The 23,254-nt window shown below is 42.1% G+C and overlaps 1 protein-coding gene across 1 annotated transcript; it reads right to left on the minus strand.

Moving 5' to 3' along the window:
* Positions 1-251: 251 nt before the first annotated feature.
* On the minus strand, positions 252-16,994 carry nfxl1 (nuclear transcription factor, X-box binding-like 1). Its single transcript, XM_062066916.1, has 25 exons — positions 16,856-16,994; positions 16,249-16,431; positions 15,968-16,162; positions 15,788-15,897; positions 4,098-4,228; positions 3,977-4,021; positions 3,779-3,912; positions 3,618-3,703; positions 3,461-3,536; positions 3,284-3,381; positions 3,108-3,222; positions 2,911-3,035; positions 2,720-2,842; positions 2,567-2,657; positions 2,378-2,498; positions 2,141-2,297; positions 1,974-2,065; positions 1,889-1,910; positions 1,660-1,782; positions 1,400-1,554; positions 1,259-1,328; positions 873-977; positions 693-773; positions 564-617; positions 252-485 (listed from the first exon to the last, which is right to left on the minus strand). Exons 2-25 carry the CDS (start codon positions 16,397-16,399, stop codon positions 300-302), a joined length of 2,646 nt encoding a protein of 881 aa, XP_061922900.1. The 5' UTR covers positions 16,400-16,431; positions 16,856-16,994; the 3' UTR covers positions 252-299.
* Positions 16,995-23,254: the final 6,260 nt, after the last annotated feature.

Consider the following 23,254-nt stretch of genomic DNA (forward strand, 5'->3'; position numbering starts at 1 on the left):
GGACACCGCCAGGAATTATAGGTGCCATGTAAAAAAAAAAAATATATATATATATAAATATATATATATATATAAAAATATATATACTATATATATATAAAATCACATTGGGGCCCCACAGGGCAGCTGTTGACAACACAATTCAATTTTCTTTGGTCCCTTTCAGTTAGGGGGCCCTTCAAATTCTCCTAACTTCCCCCGTATATGGCACGCCATGAGTGTGTGTGTGTGTGTCAATAAACAACAGGAAATAGTTTTCACACTCAACTTTATTTAAAAGTATCATTTGACATCCAGCATCAGCTGTTCAATAGGAAATAAGCAGCGACTGAAAGCAGCGCTCCACCCAGTGGCACAAGGACAAAGACCAAGCCCCTCCAACACCTTGCACTCCCACCTTGGTTCTCAGTGTCCTCTTGCCTGCCTCGCTTCTTGCTCCTGCGACCTCCTCGTTGCTGACGTTTGGTGAACGCCTCCAGCTCATCCTATTGATACGCTAGTAGTTAGCCTAGCTTAACTAGACATGGTCATGTGACATGTAATATATTCATCCTGATCCTCACCTGACATTTCTTTTGCTCCTCTTCATCTGCTGCTTTCTGCTCCACCTCCTTCAACTGAACACGCACGGACAAACATCAATGACAACTACCTCGGACATTGTCATTTCATCACCATGTGTGTTTGTTCACCTGGCTGACTTTCTTTTGCTGTTGTATGCAGGTGTCATCACACTCAACGACATACTCTGACGACAGCGCACAAGGTATCTCCTGTACACGCACGCACGCACACACACACACATTCCACACAATGATAAGACATTCAACTAACGCACACTTTAAAAAGACACATAAGGATGTTTTTTCTACCTTCTTCAGCCTCTTGCAAGGACATCGCAGCTTTACCTTCTGATGACATTTGACCTCACACCCACCTGGATGACACACCTGCTTGCAGCGATGGTTGCAGCTGAGCTACACACACACACACACACACACACACACACACACACACACACACACACACACACACACACACACACACACACACACACACACACACACACACACACATCTTTATTGGAGGACATTTACATGCACAGTTTAAGAGTGTGTGTGTGTGTGTGTGTGTTATTGCAATATCAGCTGTCAAATATGTGGTTTTGATATTTGCAGGAAGTGTGTGGTGACAAGTTGATGCTTCATGTCCAAACATGGACACAGAGACAGGCTTGTTATGAAGTGATGGTGCGTACCTCTTTGGGACACTGGTTACCACACGAACCCATCGCCATTCTCATGTCACCATCAGCTGACGTCATTTTTCTGCACGCACACAAACACACAAAGATGATGACAAATAGACAAAAACAAAATAGGAGATTGTGTATACTTACGTGCACTCCACATAAAGCACGCTCATCTTACAGTAGCAGCGCTGGCGGATCATCTGGCTGCAGGGGGGACAGCCCCCAGGGTGACAGGGGAGTGGGCAGGTGTGAGGACAAAGAGGTGGGCGGGATTTAGAGCAGCTCTCCTCACATTCCCCACACTAAAAAAAACAGATAAACACATAAGACTGCAGATTACAACCTACTCGGCTAACTTTAGCCACTGTGGTCAGCAACTATGCTAGGCTGGCTGTACTGATTGTCACCTTGTCGTTGTTGGTAACCAGGTGACATTCCCTGCTGCAGGTGTGGTTTCCGCAGGTCAGAGGTTGTCCACAGGGTCTTTTGCAAGAGAAACGTCCACGATGATGACACGGCAGCGGGCTGACCTGAAGAAGACAGAATGTGAAGGTGATTAGCAAGTGGCTGAAGTAAATAAGCGGTTAGAATGAGGGAAAGAGGAGAGGACACATAATGATGAAGAAACCTTCTCACCTCATGTTCTCCAAAACAGGACCTGGAAGAGAAAGATTCAGTAAAAATTGTGCACATGCTCATAGATGGATAGTGTTGGACTTACACTGGTATCGGGACTTGACAAGGGGGGCAGGGCAGGGCCTTGGTCACAAATGCTGGTTCTGATGGCTGCTGCCATGGTCCAGACAACTGCACCTGAGGGACACAAGGGAAAAAAAGATGTGGTGATTTCTGCTTGGTCTATTTGGAAGCAGGGCGAGAGCATTGTACCTGCTGCGACTTAACCAGAACCCGGTCGTGACACGGCCGCGGGCACGTGTGCGAGCAGCCAACCAGAGGCAGGAGGCAGGGCTGTGTACATGGTGGGCAGAGCCCCGGGTGGCAGCGGTGGCGTTCTCTGGACGTGTGGTGGCAGGAGGGAGGACACCTAAGGTGGACATCGCACCTCACGTAAGCAGCCCGTATGCCCACACACATACGTGATGGACTCACAGGAGGTGCACTTACCTGCAGAGCTCTTTGCAGCGGGGAGGCTTGGTACTCCGTTCTCGTCCACACGGGACCGTCAAGGAGGTAGCGCCGCATGCGCATTTGACGTCCACCGTCACTGGACATGGATAACAACTTCCTGACAGAGTGCAAAGCCCAGAGTGAGTGAGTATCACACCATACACACATGCACACACACACACCTACCTTGGTGGCAGACAGATGGACATTTGTGGTTGCGACATCCCAGAGTTCGACCACAGTTCTGGTCACAGGGGGGGCAGTTGCCAGGGCAACACTGACGAACACAGGTACACATTAATGAAGGTAATGATGAGGATGACGATGATGGGGACTCACCTTCCTCCTACACTGATGTTTCTGGCAGCTTCTACTCTTGGAACATTTGGACTCACACACATACTCTTTGTGACATGCCAGCAACTTCCTGTATTTCCCACACCTGCACTCCTTCTCCACCTCCTGACACACACACACAAAGCAAGTAAATACCAGCACAATGTGAATATGCATGTGTGTAAATATGAAACCTGTCTGCAGGTATCACAATTCCCACGGTGACACCTCATAGTGCAGGTGTGTTTTCCACATGTTAGAAGGCGGTCACACGTATCCCCACATAGTGAGATTTCCTCTGTGCACGGCAGGGACCACTCTGTGTGCGCACACACACAAACGTACCGATGAAAATGGGTCAAGACAGTCTGGAGCTGTGTGTGTCTCTTACTGGTCTTGCCGCATGGACATGATCTGCTAAGCGAGCGAGGACAAGGGGGGCAAAGTCCGTCATGACACACCAGCTCACAGGTGTGATTTCCACAGGAGAGAAGGACACCACACACCTGAAAACGGACATTATCAAGCATCTTGAAAGACCAGGCAGTTCCTAATAAAGTGGCGTACATTCTGACAGTTCCACTTAGGACTAGCGCAAGGTCTTTGGGATTCCTGTCGTCCACACACACACTTCTGAAGGCTGACTCTGGGGCAGTGGGGGCACTCTGACATACACACACACAAATATGTATGTGTAAGTAGACATCACATATGACTCATTGCGGGTTCTTCACTTGTGTTTACCTGAGTGACACGGCTGTGAGCAAGTGTGTTGTTGGCATAGTAACCGCCGTCCGCATGGCTTCTGGCACGACCAGGCCTGAAAACACATTCACACACACTTTATCTGTGGAGTTTTGTGATTGGATGAGAAAGAGTCAAAATTAGTCATTCAGCACACCTTGCTGCTACAGCGACGCGGGAGGGGCTTTGCTTTGCCGCACAAACAGGAAACAGACACCATCTTTGGACAAGGGGGGCAAGGACCTGAGGGCGCACACATGCATTGTGAATGTGTGTTTGTGTGTGTGTGTGTGCGTGTGTTTGTTTGTTTGAGGTTACCAGGGTGACAGAGTAGAAGACATGCATGTCCACAAGAAGGTTTCAGCTCCTTCTGACATACAGAGCCACACGAGTGAGGAACTAGCCACGGATCAGGTGGAGGGTCCTGAAGCTTCCCACAGTAACACGTGTACCTGAGCACAACACATACAATCATATGTGTGTCGCACGTCTGCAGTATTCAATGCGTCTTCTTACTTTGTAGGCGTGGCACTGTGGGGATACTCTGCTCGACACTTAGGACTGAGAAGGGAGAATGACAACAGTAAAAAAGGAACTCTGAGGAAGGTAAGTGTTGTGATGCGGTCACATGACTTGCCAAGGCCATGGGTGCTGCTTGTGTCCAAAGTCTTCATCCGTGACGGAGCTAACTAGGAAAGCAGAGTCTCTGGCCCATTTTTGGATACATGGAAGATGGAAAAGGGAGAAGCAGCTGGAGCAGCTCCACACCTGGAGGGGGGGATATTATCCATCATGGGGGGGGTGCGGTCCCAATTCAACCTCTGGTCACCAAGATGATGTACAGGGTGTGTATAAAATCTCTTTACCATTTTACAAATATTACAAAAAAGGTAAATATGTTCAAATAATTGTAAAATTAGAATTACATATTGAATTGTTTTACTTCGTTTAACAAACCTCTATGAGGGTACAATTAATTGGTACTCAATTTCTTGCCATGTTCACTTGAGCATAACCTCATCAATGGTCGCAATGGCATCAATAATATTTTGCTTTAGGTCAGTAATGTCCCTTATCTTTGTCCGGTACACGATATCCTAAAAATTTTGTAACCAATATGGATAGGCGATATGGCCTAAAATCTATATTGCAATATATATTGCTCCTCTGCGGTAACGATAAATATCACAATATATCATTTGGTATGTAAATGATAATAGAAACATTTTAAAACGGTTTACAAGGTCTCCTAATTTTTCAAAACTATTCATTATTCATCTCTGCACTAATTTACTGTCAATAGCTGATTACTTTCTTTTGTAACATAGTTTTATCTACACTTCTGTTAAAATTAAATTAACACTTATTTTACTGTTTAGTTGGATAATTGACATTAGCTCTGAGCAATACTACAAGGAGCAATATTGCTATATCAAAAGTGACACTTAAAAGAAGAACAGCACTTTTTTGGATATTTGCCTATCGTTCACAATTTTTATGACGACGGATGTATTTTATTTTAATGCAATCTAACTTATGAATAAAAGTCCGCTTACAATGGAGCCAACCTCGGGAGGTCTTCCATTCTGCCCATAAAACCCAATAAATAACCATACGAATGACAGCAGACCTTGTACAGGCAGTGATGTTTTATTATGTTTGTTGGCTCTGATGAAGTCTGCCGTGAGTAGTAATCAGTTATGTTGTTGAAAAAAAAAGCTAACGCAGGGCGCGTATGCTAAAATCGAGCAAAATATGTAAATATTAAATATTATTAGGGATGTCCGATAATGGCTTTTTGCCGATATCCGATATTCCGATATTGTCCAACTCTTTAATTACCGATACCGATATCAACCGATATATGCAGTCGTGGAATTAACACATTATTATGCCTAATTTGGACAACCATGTATGGTGAAGATAAGGTACTTTTTAAAAAAAATAATAAAATAAAATAACTAAATTAAAAACATTTTCTTGAATAAAAAAGAAAGTAAAACAATATAAAAACAGTTACATAGAAACTAGTAATTAATGAAAATGAGTAAAATTGACTGTTAAAGGTTAGTACTATTAGTGGACCAGCAGCACGCACAATCATGTGTGCTTACAGACTGTATCCCTTGCAGACTGTATTGATATATATTGATATATAATGTAGGAACCAGAATATTGATAACAGAAAGAAATGGGGGGAGGGAGGTTTTTTGGGTTGGTGCACTAATTGTAAGTGTATCTTGTGTTTTTTATGTTGATTTAATAAAAAAAAAAAAAAAACACGATACAGATAATAAAAAAAACGATACCGATAATTTCCGATATTACATTTTAACGCATTTATCGGCCGATAATATCGGCAGGCCGATATTATCGGACATCCCTAGTTATTATATATGTGCCTGCTACCACATTACATATATACTTACAGCATGTACATAACACTTTAATAGAGATTTTTGGATGTTTTTTTAAAGGATTTATAGGCAGAATAGAGCGACTCCTAATGACTCCATTGTAAGCGGACTTTTGATCACATTTATTCACAATTTAGAATGCTTTAAAAAAGAAAAACAAGTGTTTTTGTCTTATTGAATGATAGGCAAAATTTTAAAAAAAGTACAGTTCCCCTTTTAGATTTTCAAGATCATTGAATAATTACAGACAAAAACACAGGATGGCAGTGTCACAGCATCAATTAAATATTTAAATTATTATTGATTTAAATCCTTTATTTTTTGCCTTTAAAGCCCTCTAGTGTCCAGGGACCTTTTCCTGAGTTTACATACAGTAACAAAATATTTTTTGTTAATAAATAATAACAATCTAATCACTGTAACATCGACCACAAACTGATACTATACTTGGTATTTTTAATGGTTAATGATCCACCCGCGTCTGTTTAAATTCTAAAGCTCTAACTTATCAGTTAGCGGTTAGCATATCCTCCTACGGTTCGTAGTCTAGCACAGTGTTTTTCAACCACTGTGCCGTGGCACACTAGTGTACCATGATATATTGGTTTAAAAATATTTTTTGAAAACCAGTAATTTTAATATGCAAATAATGTGCCGTTGTTGAGTGCCTGTGCTGTTTAGAGCGTGGCAGAGTAACCGTGTAATACTCTTTCATATCAGTAGGTGGCAGCAAGTAGCTAATTGCTTTGTGGATGTCGGGAACATGGTTTGTCGTGATCACAATATGCAGATGACAGCGGGAGGCAGGGTATACATGTTCTGAGGTTCTGGATAGTATAGCGCCCCTCAAAGCTATACGTCCAAAGCCAAAACAGGAGCCTTGGCTCAATGAAACCACACGCACAGCTCGGCTTGAGTGGCGAAGGGCGGAGCGCAAGTGGAAAGGGGATCACTTGGAGGTTTCTTACCAAATTTTAAAAGAAAACTGTCAGAACTATCAAAGTGTGGTTAAAGCTGAGAAAACAAAATATCTGTCAGACTTAATTTTAAATAGTATCAGCAAGCCACGTGTTCTTTTTAATACTATTAGTTATGTTCTTAATCCGAATCCAGCCACTTTACTGGAGATGACAAGTAAAACTTGTGAAAAATGTATCTCCTTTTTTAACGATAAGGTCGCTTTTTTTCGGGCAAATCTTTCTCGCTCTCCATTGAGTTTTAATGTGGCCACTCAGTGCTCGGCTGTGTTTAGTCACTTTGAGCCTGTGTCCATGCCTGAGCTTACAGGAATAGTCCACAAACTGAAACCCTCGTCCTGTCCCACAGACCCAGTCCCCCCTCGCTTTTTTAAAGAAATCTGGGACACTATTGATTTGTCTATTAGGGACATCATCAACAGCAGCTTGATTTCTGGCTGTGTCCCCTCTTTTTTGTAAAAGAGCTGTTGTCGAGCCTTTGATTAAAAAAACAGGTCTAGATCAGACATGTTTGTCAAATTATCGGCCCATTTCCAAATTACCTTTTGTGTCAAAAATTCTGGAGAAATGTGTTTTAGCGCAACTGCAGCCTTTTTTAGATGAAAATAGCACTTTAGATCCATTTCAGTCTGGATACAAGGCTTTGCACAGTACCGAATCTGCACTTTTAAAGGTTTTTAATGACTTGCTTTTAATGTCTGATTCTAGTAGCTCTGCCATTTTAGTGCTTTTAGATCTTACAGCTGCCTTTGATACAGTCGACCACACAATTCTTTTAGACCGCCTGAGAGACTGTGTGGGTGTCAGGGGGACTGCATTAGAGTGGTTCAGATCCTACCTGTCAGAGAGGTCCTTCTCTGTCAGGCTGGGGGACGCCACCTCTTCTTCTGCTCCGCTTTACTGTGGTGTCCCCCAGGGATCCATTCTAGGCCCCATCCTGTTTTCCTTGTACATTCTCCCTCTTGGAGAGATTTTTAAGAAACATGGAGTGTCTTATCACTTTTATGCAGATGACTGCCAAATGTATATGCCAATTTCAAAAGGCCACGGCCCCCTGACACCCCTTCTCAACTGTCTATGCGATGTCAAGGCTTGGTTAGCCCAGAATTTTTTAATAATGAATGAGGGAAAAACGGAAATTTCAGTTTTTGGCCCTCACTGACTTGGGAGCATTGCAAAATCATGTGCGTCCCAAAGTCACCAGCCTTGGCGTCACTATAGACAGCGATTTTAAATTTGACAAACAAGTCAATGGCGTTTTAAAATCGTGTTTTTATCAACTTCGTCTTTTAGCAAAGGTAAAACCATTTTTATCTTTTAACCTTTTTGAACAAGTCGTGCAGGCTTTTATTTCAAGTCGCCTGGACTACTGCAATGCACTTTATGCTGGCATTAGCCAAAAACTCTCTCCCGGTTGCAGTTAGTCCAGAACGCGGCAGCACGACTTTTAACAGGGGCCAGGAAACGTGAGCATATAACCCCAATTCTTCGGAGTTTGCACTGGCTCCCTGTTCATTTTAGAATTGATTTTAAATCCTTGCTGTTTGTTTTTAAAGCTTTACATGGACTGGAACCTCAGTATATCTCGGACCTCATCCAAATTTACACTCCTGCGCGCGCTCTGAGGTCCGAGAGCCAGCTCCAGCTCGTGGTGCCCAGGACGAGACTTAAAACCAGGGGAGACAGGGCCTTCTCTGTGGTCGGCCCTAAACTCTGGAACACTCTGCCCCTCTATGTTCAAACTGCTCCCACAGTGGAGTGTTTTAAGTCTCGTCTTAAGACCCACTTTTATTCTTTGGCTTTTAACACTACGTGAGTTGTGTAGTCTTCTGTCCTCTGTTGTCCTGTGTGGTTAGGGTTAGGGTTATAAATTTTGATGTGTATTTTACTGTTTTAATTGGTTTTACCCTTTAAAATCGTTTTTAATCATATTTATTTTTTATATTGTCTCTGTATTGGTTTTCTATTCCTTTATTCTTTGTTTTTATTCAGTCATTGGTGTAGCATAATATTGTTTTTAATATTGTTTTTAATATCGTTTTTAAAGGCCTACTGAAATGAATTTTTTTTATTTAAACGGGGATAGCAGATCTATTCTATGTGTCATACTTGATCATTTCGCGATATTGCCATATTTTTGCTGAAAGGATTTAGTATAGAACAACGACGATAAAGATTGCAACTTTTGGTATCTGATAAAAAAAAGGCTTGCCCTACCGGAAGTAGCGTGACGTAGTCAGTTGAACATATACGCAAAGTTCCCTATTGTTTACAATGATGGCCGCATGAAGTGAGAGAGATTCGGACCGAGAAAGCGACAATTTCCCCATTAATTTGAGCGAGGATGAAAGATTTGTGGATGAGTAAAGTGCAAGTGAAGGACTAGTGGGGAGTTGAAGCTATTCAGATAGGGAAGATGCTGTGAGAGCCGGGGGTGACCTGATATTCAGCTGGGAATGACTACAACAGTAAATAAACACAAGACATATATATACTCTATTAGCCACAACACAACCAGGCTTATATTTAACATGCCACAAATTAATCCTGCATAAAAACACCTGCGTGTTTGTTATGATAGCTCCTAGCTCCTCTGCTAGCTCCTAGCTCCATAGAACACGCCAATACAATTCAAACACCTGATCAACACACACAATCACTCAGCCCAAAAGACCGTTCACCTAACCCAAGGTTCATAAAGCTTATATATTTTTAAAAAGTTACGTACGTGACGCGCACGTACGGTACGGTACGTGTTATGCTAGCTCCTATGCTAGCTCCTAGCTCCATAGAACACGCCAATACAATTCAAACACCTGATCAACATACACAATCACTCAGCCCAAAAGACCGTTCACCTAACCCAAGGTTCATAAAGCTTATATATTTTTAAAAAGTTACGTACGTGACGCGCACGTACGGTACGGTACGTGTTATGCTAGCTCCTAGCTCCTATGCTAGCTCCTAGCTCCATAGAACACGCCAATACAATTCAAACACCTGATCAACACACACAATCACTCAGCCCAAAAGACCGTTCACCTAACCCAAGGTTCATAAAGCTTATATATTTTAAAAAAGTTACGTACATACGCAAAAAAAAGTTGCGCACATACGGTCAAGCGATCAAATGTTTAGAAGCCAAAGCTGCATACTCACAGTAGCACGTCTGCGTCTTTGTCATCCAAATCAAAGTAATCCTGGTAAGAGTCTGTGTTGTCCCAGTTCTCTACAGGCGTCTGTGTATCGAAGTCAAAAGTCCTCCTGGTTAGAGTCTCTGTTATCCGAGTTCTTCCATCTTGACTGCATCTTTCGGGAATGTAAACAAAGAAGCGCCGGCTGTGTACTGTTGTGGCTGACTACGTTCGAAAAATACGTCCATTTCGCACCGACAACTTTCTTCTTTGCTTGCTCAGCTTCCTTCTCCATAATGCAATGAACATGATTGAAACAGATTCACGAACACAGATGTCCAGAATACTGTGGAATTATGAAATGAAAACAGAGCTTTTTCGTATTGGCTTCAATGTGGAAGGCATACCCGTGTTCCCCGGTCTACGTCACGCGCATACGTCATCCTCAGAGGCGTTTCGAACCGGAAGTTTAGCGGCAAATTTAAAATGTCACTTTATAAGTTAACCCGGCCGTATTGGCATGTGTTATAATGTTAAGATTTCATCATTGATATATAAACTATCAGACTGCGTGGTCGGTAGTAGTGGGTTTCAGTAGGCCTTTAATATTGTTTTTAATATTGTTTTTAACATGGCTGTGCAGCACTTTGGAAACATTCTTGTTGTGTAAATGTGCTATATAAATAAAGTGGATTGGATTGGATTGGATTGGTATAGGTAAAAAGGTATCTAATGCTTAAACCAAAAATAAACAAAAGTCGACTGCCGCTAAGAAAAGTAATTGAAGCTTAGGGATGGCTATACAAAACGAAACTAAAACTGAACTGGCTGCAAAGTAAACAAAAACAGAATGCTGGACGACAGCAAAGACTTACAGCGTGTGGAGCAGCAGACGGCGTCCACAAAGTACATCCGTACATGACATGACAATCAACAACAAAATAGGAGCGCAAGACAAGAACTAAAACACTACACAGTAAAACACCAAAAAACTCAAAATAAGTCCTGGTGTGATGTGACAGGTCGTGACAGTACACCTACTTTGAGACGAGCTACAGTGATGCATGGTTGATTATGGTTTGAATTTATATCCAACAATTGCGAGAACGACTTTTTACTGTCAATATCGGCTGTTGAGTTTCATTTTTTTATGTTTTCTGCTAGTGGTGTGCCTCTGGATTTTTTTCAATTAAAAAAAATGTGCCTTGGCAAAAACACTGGTCTAGCATGTTTAGCTATTCCGCATCCTCCAGTAATAATAATACTTGCAAGAAACATAGTTTATTTGCCACCATAGAGGCGAAGTTTGCTGATTTGGAAGTAGCTTTGCACTGTGGAGGGACATTAACCGCGAGTGAGAATGCTATAGTACGTTGAAGACGTGCTCGTTCGCTTGTCGCCATCAAATTTGCCAGACACAGCTAGAATGTGTCATCAACACGCATTATCACAATATAGTATTAAAAGCTCTATCGTCGGCCAAATTTATATAACTTATAATGTATATTGTCTATATATGCGCAACCCTTCACTGAGTGCAATAGATCAAATCTGATTAGGATATCGCTTCAGTTGCCTTTGTAATATTGTTTTTAACGGTAAAAACACTATGGACAGCCGAGTACTTCTCTGCAGCCATCAATATGTAATAGCATTTAAGTAAAACAAAATCTATATATTATATGAAAGTGAATGCAATTAATAAAAAGTGAAGTTTGGCTGGTTGTCATAAGTTTGTGATCAATGGTGGCTACATTTTTTGTTTATTTTTAAATGTATACATTTATATTTTTGAGTGTATGCGGTGTAAACACATTCCTACAGTGGCACAGCAGCTTGCTTTTAAGTGGAAGTAACTGTCATTGACTGATTATTAGCGAATGTGCAAAGGAAACAAAACTTAATAACAATATTCCACATCATTCACTACGTTATTTGATGAACATTCTGTTCTGGTCGGTGGTGCAAAATATTTTCTGACATTTCCATAATTGAAGGGTATAAAATCTGATGCTGACTCAAGTAAACTCAGCTCTGTCGTTCACGCTTACAACAAAAAACAAGTCATGTTACAAAGAAGGTAACAACACACAGCCTGGTCAGGAGGTAACTCTGTGCCTGTACCTAATTATGGAAACAAATCCATCTATCCATGCAGTTACAGTGTGTATCTATCCGTTCATCGAGCTATGCATTTATACCAGTGGTTCTCAAACTGTGGTACGTGTACCATTAGTCAGAGTCGTGCATAAGAGAGTATGGCCAACCCGGTTAAAGGCGAGCCCCTCAATGATTGGTCAAAAAGCACTTAGGTGACTACAGGGCACCATGACTCCTACTAATTTTGAGCTAATGCTATGTGTTCGCAATGCTTCCTCGTTACTTTTTCGATGTATAAAAATGCCCTGTTGTACAGCATGGGGCTGCTCCACTCGCGAGAATTGTGAAAAGTTTTTACACCTTTACCCAACAACCTGCAAAATGACAAGGATGAGAAGTTAAGGTGCGGAAACAACACTGGAGAGTAGACAGTAGAGATGGCCGATAATATCGGCCTGCCGATATTATCGGCCGATAAATGCATTAAAATGTAATATCGGAAATTATCGTATCGGTTTCAAAAAGTAAAATTAATGACTTTTTAAAACACAGCTGTACGGAGCGGTACATATCCGGTAAAACGCGGACGTTGCGTCTCCCAATCAGCAGCCCCTACCCTCTCCCACACACAACACAGGAGTTGCAGCACGACTGCAGCATGAGAGGTTTACTGGCGACTCTTGATGACCTCATCAAACCGCCGCGAGCATAACAACAACCAGAGTGTGTTGTTGCCGGTGCTGTAGCCGTGGCTAACAAGCGAGCTCCCTCGGTGACTGACTAACAACACCATGTCTATGGTTTGGGATTATTTTAAAGTGTGTCTGACGGATAAAAAACTGACAATTTGCAATGACTGCAAAAAGTTGGTTATGCGAGGAGGAACCAAGACGTCTTCCTTTAATACGATCTTCAAGAATCATAAGGAGATACACGATGAATACAAGGGGAAGATGGATGAAAAGCAAACACCGAAAAAAAGTAGTACCACACAGTTGTCGCTTAAAGACTCTGCCGAGAAAAAACAAAAATACAACAACAAAAAAACCCAGGGCTAAAGCCCACGTTGTGGTCAGGGACAATGCACGCAATATGGCAAAAGCTACGATGGAGTTTGGTGTGGCTAGTCTGTCCTGCATGGCGCACACTTTGCAGCTTGCAGTGAACGGAGCTGCCCTGTCTCAACGCAGCATTTCAGAAGCTCTGGCTGACTGCTAGGCCACTTCAAGCACTCACCACTAGCTTGCAGCACATTTTTGTTACTCATACAAATACGTTAGAGCAGGGCAGATTGAGCCCAGTTTATAATTTCCTGTTATACAGTATACCAGCCAGTCTTGCACTAAAGGAGGACTATGTTATTGTTTACTTTATTACTCTAGTATACTCTGGACTGAAGCTGTGTGCCTTCATTGTTTTTGTAGCTGTTGCTTTGAGGCATGTTTAAAAAAAGAATAAAATAATGCACTTTGTGAAAGTCAAAGTATAGTATTTCCCATAGTTGTAGTGGGTATCAGAATTATCTCAGTGAAAGCATGTCCCAAATTCCAAGCTGCTGTTTTGAGGCATGTTAAAAAAAATAATGCACTTTGTGACTTCAATAATAAATATAGCAGTGCCATGTTGGCACTTTTTTCCATAACTTGAGTTGAAGTTGTTCTCTTATTTTGGAAAACCTTGTTCAGTGTTTCCCATAAACTGCCAAGATACCTGTGGCGGTGGGGGCGTGACCATGGGCGTGGTCACCATGACATCATCGAGTAATTTGCATAATTTACTACAATGATTTGATTTTCTCTAAAAAGGCTCAAAAAATGTATACTTACTAATTAATAATAACAGTTTTGTTTTAAACATCCATCCATCCATCCATTTTACAATATAATTACAACACTTTATGTACATATTTATATACAGATTTGAACAATAAGTTATTCACTGAAATGTATTTATTAATTGTGGTTCTTACAAAAATATATCTTATAACATATAAAAGCTAAAATGTCTCAAAGCTCTGCCCCTTTAATTAGTGCATACTAAATAATTTAACTTTAGCCTACTACTACAACCATATTATTTACCAGCAACATAAAGTGAAACAGAGGCAGAGGTGTCCTGCCACAGTCAGTAACAAATAAACAGAAAACAGTAGTGGTGGTAGATAGACACAGAGCTTCATCAAACATCGGATCCACTGAACAAAGAGCTCCAAAAATCTTGAACTTTAGACTGCCATCAGTTTTACTCCCTACACTTAACCATGTGTTTCCTACTGCCTGCAGACTTTGCACCCTTTGTTATATACACATGTTGTGTTTCTAATATAAATACATTTAATAAAGTCAAATACAAATAAGGCAACAAGAGAAGTATCTTACACTTCTCTTTTGTAAAGTAAATCTGAACAGCCGATATGGGCCTCTACATCAACTATATGATTTGCCTGAGAAGCTGGAGAGGACAAAAAAATATACAAAAATGTATTTAAAAAAAAATTATTTTTAATTTTTATTTTTTTTAATTTGTGGCTAACGTAATTCTTTCGTGGCGGGCCGCCACAAATAAATGAATGTGTGGGAAACCCTGTTGTTACATTGTTTAATGCATCCAGCGGGGCATCACAACAAAATTAGGCATAATAATGTGTTAATTCCACAACTGTATACTGTATATCGGTATCGGTTGATATCGGAATCGGTATGTAAGAGTTGGACAATATCGGAATATCTGCAAAAAAGCCATTATCGGACATCTCTACTGGAGAGCCACCGATTACATGTCTTGTGTGAGGTAAACACACAACAGTGTCTGCGTTTTGTTCAAGACAGAACACACAAAAGCTAATACAAATAAGTAATAACAGAAGACATGAATACATTTAAGAGATGGTTTGACCAAAAAAAAAGCATCTATGAATCTCATTAAACTATCCATCCATTTCTACCGCTTCTCCCTCTCTGGGTGGCGGGGGTGGCTGGAGCCTATCCCAGCTGCATTCGGTACACCCTGGAAAAGTCGTCAAAATACGGCTGAAAAATTCTACTTTCACAAAATAAAAGCATGTTTTATTGTAAGTTAATGAGCTGGAATATGTTTTTATAACTATATATAGACATATTATTTTGGTTTATTTAGTGTGTGAATGTGAGTGTGATGACCCTGCGATGAGGTGGCGACTTGTCCAGGGTGTACCCCGCCTTCCGCCCGAGTGCACCTGGGATAGGCTCCAGGACCCCCCGCCACCCCGAAAGGGACAAGCGGTAGAAAATGGATGGATAGATTCACTTAGTTAGAAAACCTAATGTCAAAATGACGGCAAATGCACGCATCAGGCGGGGACTGCCACACACGCCATTCATAGCAGTTATGGCGCCTGTTGTTTAGAGGGCAATACTCTGTACACGACTCTGCCACTAGTGGTATGCGGGCTTCATCTAGTGGTACGCCAAATAATGACTTCATTAATGTACAGTGTTTTATTCCTGTATTCAAAACACAGTGTTACAGTGGCCAAAAATATTAAATATACTTGTTAAATCAAACCTCTGCCTTATTTTTGATGAATACTTAGGACTACTACACTACTGTATTTTATTGTTGGTTATTATAGTGATACTTAGAAAGCCACTTTTTTTCCTTAGGTGGTACTTGGTAAAAAACATTTCAGAACCACGGATGTATACATCTATTCATCCTCACCGCCTGGGTCCTCTTGACAGACGCGATGCAGATAAGGCAGGTAAGCGCTCCTGACTGAAAGAGCTCGCTGACATACTGGCCAGTTCTGAGCAGACCTGTGGCATCTCCACCTGGACACACAGACACACAGATAGTCACAACAACGCCCAAATCATGTGATCAAAACCTGAGCCTGTTCACCTGTCTGGTCAGTGTAAGTGGTGAAGGTAGACTCCAGTATCTGTCCTCTCTTTGCATCCTTGTGGTCGGCCTCTGCATCTGCATCTTCATCCTCATCGTCGGAGGACGAGGAGCTCAACCGGCTATCCATCAGTCGCTGCGCAGCTGCCTGGTCCGACTTCCGGATCTCCTCAAACTTAGTGTGGACGGCAACACCTTTCCATCGTGAGACAGGAAGTGGGTAAGCGCAGAACTGAATTGGTATGAATGTAATTATTTTAGGGTGTCATCATAGTACCAACCTTCTGATGGGACTGCCATCTTTCTGCTTGATCCTCCTCTTTCTACAGCACTGCCTGGCCTCCCTGGTGCCATGCGCTGGGGTAGTGACCTTTCCACTTGACTATGGTTCCGACCTCGCCCCCTGCCCTGAGGTAGCCAGGCAGGCTCCATGGCACCCACTTTAATAAGTGAGCCAAACTTGTCTTAAAACAAAATGCCGAATGTTATTTCTTGGCCGATTCCAACTGTTGGCAAGTTTTTTTTATTTCATTAACTCTCCTCCATGTCGTATTCAATTTATCTTTACTTGTGTTAATACGTGTTTACATCAAATAAACTATTCATGCAGTTAGATGAGTTATCTTTAATATTTAAACTCATCTGCTACAAAATTAGCACACTGACAATAAATACGAGATGAGTGAAACAAAAATAGCTGACGACATGAAAGCTAGCACATTCCACCAAGCCGGTTAGCTGAAAAATACAAAAATATGGCCGTAACAAATGCACACAGAGCAACATTAAGGTTATGCTTAAGTAAAATTATAATCGATCAAAGTGAGCATGTGAAGGAAAAGTCAAACGTTAATAAATAAAAAGGTTTTTCGGAGCAGTTACACGGACCTTCTTAAAGTAGCAGCAAGCCGATGCGCAGGCGCCACGCGCAGCAGTTTGTGTTGCACGCTGGTATTTGTAGTCAAATGAGTCACTAACAGCGTACAACTGCAGCATAAAGACTACACTTCCCGTCGCTCGTTGGGACACACCAGTAACGCGACGTGTCAACACTCAGCTTTAAAGAGTAGGCAGGGGTCATCAACATTTGTCCATCCATCCATCCATTTTTCTACCGCTTGTCCCTTTTGGGCCAGATCTTATGGTACATTTAAATGATATTGTATCAAAACTATTAATATTCGATGTAATAAAGGAGCAACTTGCTTAAATGTACATTTTTTAAACCAAAAATATAACAAGAACACCAGCGACTAGTTTATGTTACCATTCGTGGTTAAGAGAACATATGTTTTAAAATGTCTATACTTTTTTACAATTTTTAATTATATTGAAAAAAAAAATCCTTGTCGGCCTGAAGAATTTGCCCGGCATCCATGCTTGTCAATCACTGCTGTCTCAACCACACTTACATGCACACACACATTAGCAGTTCAAGAGAACCTACTAACAATTTGCAGTCATGTTGTTGTTATAATAGAGCAAGGGTCCCCAAACTTTTTGACCCGGGGGCCGCATAGGGTTAAAAAATTTGGCCGGAGGCCGGACTGTGGTATATATATACTGTGGGAAGCAGATCAGAATCATATCCATATTTAAGTGTTACTTCTTTCTAAAAACTCTTATAGTCATATTTACATCAGCTAATGTTTCGTGTGGTACAAAGTGCTTGGATTCGAGTGTCCTTGGTTAGAGTCAGAGCGCTGTCTTTGTTGAGACTGCCATTACATTCCTAAGATAAGGAGCACAGCTAGACTGGGGAAACAGCAGGTGGGGGGGGGGGACAGGAGAAGGAGGAAGTAGACAGGAGTTCTGGGGTTTTGTTAGACCGATCTGGACCGGGCTAGGGAACGCTTGGGTGCTGGGTTGGTCTCAGGTTTGTCCTCTAAGCTTGGAGAATAAACCACAAAATACCAATTACTGCCTGTTGATTGAATATAAACATCAGCTTATGTGCCATAAAAAGAATCTGGGAGAGACTAGCAATTTGAATTCCCCATTGGAGGAATGCTGGTCAACGCAACAATTTGGGGGCTCGTCCGGGATGGCACGCTGTTGATTGATGACTTCTTGCAATCTTCTGGACAGACTCAATTGGCCAATTCAAGGTAAGCAGAACCTTTCTTTTTAGATAAAATCTGCGTTAGGAGTCTGTCTTGAAGTCTGTAAGTCAAACACTGTTTTGTAATCCCAGGCACAGAGTGGTGATTTTGATAGATTGGTTGTATTTTTGCCCTGTCCGCCATTTTACATAATAGTTGTACATAGTGGTGAACTCATGTCATTGTGTCTTGAATCTTTCATCTGTGCCTGATAAAGTTCTTGGTTAAAGTCCGTCCGTATATTAAATTCGCAAGGTTAAAGTCCTTCTGAAGAATACGGTAAAGTTCTTGGTTAAAGTCCGTTCGTATTTTTAATTCTGAGGTTGGAGTCCTTATTAATAATACGGTAAAGTTGTTGGTTAAAGTCCGTTCGTATTTTTAATTCTGAGGTTGGAGTCCTTATTAATAATACGATAAAGTTGTTGGTTAAAGTCCGTTCGTATTTTTAATTCTGAGGTTGGAGTCCTTATTAATAATACGATAAAGATTACTGTGACGGGCTGCTTCACTGACGAGTAAGCAAATAGTCGGGTGTGGTTCGCCCTGGGGATTTGGTCACCCCTAATAGAGTTCAAGGTTAAAGTCCTTATGAAAAATATGAGGAATACATTCTCGGGTTACGGATGGGGCATGAGAGACACAATGACCACAGGGTTTGACATGAACAAGTGTGACAGATAGAAATGTGATGGCAGTCGGGGAGGAATGTGATGAATCATTACTGTTTGATGATCAATTGAATGTACGGTTGTCGACAATGGAATTAGCAGGTACAGTTTAAAAAGAAAAAAAAAGAGAACGTTCCTTAAAAGGGTTAAGAGGGAGTTTACAATACTCGAAAAGTTGTGAACTCAAACGTCTGGTAAAATAAAATAAAAAAAAAATAAAAAAGTAACTGGAAGTTTTATGGTAAAGTGAAACGCAGAGAATGTGCTGCTGAGTGTGAGTGTGTGTGTGCGGGAGTGCTTACGCGTGCTCGTGTGTGTGTGTGTGTGCGGGAGTGCTAGCGTGTGCGTGTGTGTGTGTGCTGCTGAGTGCTTGTGTGTGTGTGTGTGCGCTGGTGAAAATGGAACGCGCAGAGATAGAGTAAAAGGAGCAAGGTTGGTGCTCGAGAATTTAAGAGTTTGGCGTATGATAAAAGTAAGCGGGGATTACGTGGAAAAACGAAATGCAGCAAAAGAACCGATGATTAATGAGACAAATATATCAGAAGAGACTGATTGTTTTTTGTCTGCCGCGCACGCGCAAGACAATTCAAACGACCCGCCCAGACTTTGACTAAGCCACCGCCCCCTACTCCAGTGACAAGAGAAGGAGGTATTAACACGCCCCCTCTAAGATTAATCCTGCCTCCGAAAATTAACCCCTTGTACACGTCTGACCATTTTCTCCGGCAGACATTTTTGACACATGACATTAACACTTTGGACATACTACAATATAAGTCTCTTGCCGATGCATACATGCAAGCCATTGTTGACCTTGCTTTCCCACCTGTACCTCCGGGAGGGAACCTTTGGCCAAACACTTTGGACAAAGTTAACCCTGATATACAAGGTGCCAAAAACAATATATGGCAGGACATTTTATTCATCCCATGCAAAATAGGGCTAATGACAGAGCAACAAGGAAACGACTACTTAAATTACAGATCGCTGAAGATAAAAGGTTAAAAGAACCAAAAGGTCAAAGATCAGCTAGGGTATATTCAGCAGTGGGTGACCTTGCTTTTGAGTTCCAACAGGTGGAGGAAAGAATCCTCAACAGTAGTGGACAACACGATGCTTCAAAGCCAGTCTGGGGTAGACACTGTTTCGGCTGTGACCAGCCTGGTCACTGGAGTCGTGACTGTCCGAACATTTCCGAACAGGAAAGGTTCCGTCGTGCCAACAAACGAACACGAAGGCGGGAAAGAGGACGCCCACATCAGGAGCCGCAGCAGGAAGTACCGACAGGACCCCTGCTGGACATGAGTGTCAACGGACAATTTTATCAGCCACCCATTCGATTCTGAATGCAGAGTTATCAAAAAAACTGTGTGCTTCCTCTTTAAAGGTCGAAGGCTTCGCTGGGATCACAAGAGGGTTACCTGTCACCAAACCACTTCCGGTTCAGATTGCTGGACCTCCTTTACAGACTGTACCCTGACATTGAAATCGCACAGAAGGAACATTTCTGGTGTTACTTGACGGCTCAACCACTCAGCTGCGACACCACTACCAAGACTCCTCCATGAGCTCATACCACAGCCTGAAACAACAGGAATGGCTGACATCCAACTGCTCTAACAGTGAAAACCCTGACTGACTGAGATGCTTCCGTGTGTTCTGCCACCCGACTCGCCATATGTTATGATTATTTATATATGTTGGAACTCAAGGTGTGGCTGCTCATGTTGACCTATCTTTGCAACAGCTAGCATGATATAAGATGGACACAATTGATGTCCCACATTGTTCCCTTGCTCTCTGTCTCGCCTACAAAACCAAAGAACTTAGGTCCAATGATAAGACACGGCGTAGCTGCCACACATTACACCGACACCCAAATACCACATTTTCAATTGTTTAGGTTTAGCCCATGGTTATGTTAAACACATAACTATGGCCTGAACTTTAGACACCTGTAGGCTACGAGGAGCTAGCAGCTACACAACAGCTGAGCTAAAACGACACATTACACATTTAAGCATATCAAATAATTATAGTTGCTCATTACATACACAACGTTGCCATGGCAGAAGTCTGATAGAAAATATTCAGTAACAAACGTGTCCGCATCATTCAACTTTCTACAACATGAGCTTGACTTAATGAATTATTGGTGCCCCCAGGTGTGGTAAAAATTCAAAATACTATTGCTAAAGCTTCCGCCATAAGGGTAGTATTTTTGTAGTATTGGTGACAATATAAATATAAGCATATTTTGTTACTTTCACCATATTGAATAAATTACATAAAAGATAGGGTTTAGTTGAGTTTGAGTTATATGTGATATTGCTAAGGGGTCCCCTACCCTAACACCACCCCCCAGTGGACCATGGAGGCTAAAGAGACAAACATTGACCTCAAACATGACCTGCCCTCCGCTACTTGACTATTAGCTGAACTTTTTCTTAGATGTTTCTGAAAGTGATAGTATGACTAACACAGTCCTTTTTTCAGAAACAGAAGGGGGTGAGTGAGGGTGGATACAGACTCCTTGGAACTAAATCGACAATCATCCGACTCTGACACATTCCATAGTTTTAACGTTTTTACCGTGGGTAAGAAGTTATAACTAATTTTAATTTGAAAATAACGATTTTACACATTGATAGTAGTTTAGTAGATCAAATTTAGAATATGGAGGAGGTGAGGGCAAACCATGTATAGCAGGGGTCTCAAACTCGCGGCCCGCGGGCCAAATGCGGCCCGCCGGACGCTAGTTTGAGGCCCCCGCCTTGATATGAAAGTTTAATGTTAGTGCGGCCCGCGCGAGTTTGACATGGATGCTGTATGGTATCATGTACCCAGAAATGACAGCTTAAAGCTGTATGCACACCGGACACAATTGACACGATTTTGTCCCGCCCATACGCGAGCGAGCCCGCCTGTTTTGCTTTTTCTCTCATCATCCATGACTGAGATCACCACCATCACTGCGCTGTACTGCTCTGAAAGTCCGAAGCTCCGCTGTCATTTCTGGGTACATGATACCCTCTGGAGGCGTCACATTCTCCCTAGTTCTCCCTATAAACGTGCATTTTTTTCACACTGACAGGCTCAGATAGTTACAATAAGTGTCCGACAACATACTAGAAAGGAGAAATGAACGTATGTCTACCTTTAGCTTGAGATCGCTGTTTGTTGTTGTTCTGCTGCTGTGTGGACTAAAGGGGTGTTCACAGCAAAAGCGACAAAAATAATCGCAAAATACTCAAAAATACTCCCATGGTCAGTAAACGGCCGCCGGTAAACTGTGGGTTTTTCCCCCAGTTCTCTCCTTCAGTGCTGCTGCTCTGAGCCGGCTGCCTGCCAGCTAGCAGTGGTTCAGTCCTCCGGTCCAGTCCCGCGAAAAAAATAAACAACCTCCGGTCTGCATTGACTTTGTATGTAATCTCGTCGGTTTTCCCCCGGTTCTCTCCCTCCGAAACTCCCGGTCAGGTAAACCGCCAGCGAACTCCGGTCCAGTCCCATTCCCCCGGTCAGGGGAAGTTCACAGGGGATTCACCGGCTCTCTCCTCCCGGTCAGTAAACAGGGGATTCACCGGCTCTCTCCCTCCAGAGCCGGCTGCGAAACATAAACTCTCCTGGTCGTTAAACGGTTGTCGGTAAACTCTGTCTTCCATAAACTGCAGCGGGCACAGCAGCCTGCAGGACACCGCACAGGACCTGTGTGCAGTAACGTTATGAGACTCTCCACACTGATTGGCTCTCGCAACAAACAGCGATCTCAAGCTAAAGGTAGACATACGTTCATTTCTCCTTTCTAGTATGTTGTCGGACACTTATTGTAACTATCTGAGCCTGTCAGTGTGAAAAAAATGCACGTTTATAGGGAGAACTTATAATATAAATATTAAACGGCCACCACAAACACTTTGTGTTTCCATGGTTTCTGACGTTCAACCAATCACTAACTGTGCCGTGCTCGACGTCATATGCAGGCGCAGGACCCTGAGCCAATCTGGTACCAGCGGAAATTACGTTCTTTGTACGTCAGCTAAACACTAAAACTTAAACTTCAACACAACAGCGATACCTAGTGAAATTATATATTACACAGCCCCAAACATGTCTTTCTCAAAGCCTGCAGTGAAGAGAAAGGTTGGTGATGAGCACAGACAATTTCAGGAAAAGTGGGAAATTCAGTATTTCTTTGTGGAGCACAGGGGCACTCCGACGTGTCTTATTTGCACAGAGAAAGTTGCGGTGCATAAGGAATACAATTTGAAACGTCATTACACAACTAGACATGCTGAGGACTATGCAAAATACCAGGGAGATGAGAGAGCCAACCGAGTTGCCAATCTTAAAACATGTCTACTGAAGCAACAAGATTTTTTTAAGAAAGTAACCAAAGAGAATAACGCAGCAGTCGAAGCTAGCTATGTGGTTAGTGAGATGATTGCTAAAGCAGGAAAGCCATTTACAGAAGGTGAATTTGTCAAAAAGTGCCTGTTACAGGCTGCAAGTATTGTCTG

Source organism: Entelurus aequoreus, linkage group LG12 (genome assembly GCF_033978785.1).
Source record: "Entelurus aequoreus isolate RoL-2023_Sb linkage group LG12, RoL_Eaeq_v1.1, whole genome shotgun sequence".
NCBI lineage: Eukaryota > Metazoa > Chordata > Actinopteri > Syngnathiformes > Syngnathidae > Entelurus > Entelurus aequoreus.

What these genes read in the sequence shown, in the direction of transcription:
- nfxl1 (XM_062066916.1), bottom strand. Translation starts at nt 16,399, where the DNA reads ATGGAGCCTGCCTGGCTACCTCAGGGCAGGGGGCGAGGTCGGAACCAT. An exon ending in CTAAGTGGAACTGTCAGAAT is followed by an intron (nt 3,223 to 3,283) that starts GTACGCCACTTT and finishes GTCCGTTTTCAG; the next exon opens with GTGTGTGGTGTCCTTCTCTC. An exon ending in AGCAAAAGAAAGTCAGCCAG is followed by an intron (nt 618 to 692) that starts GTGAACAAACAC and finishes GTGCGTGTTCAG; the next exon opens with TTGAAGGAGGTGGAGCAGAA.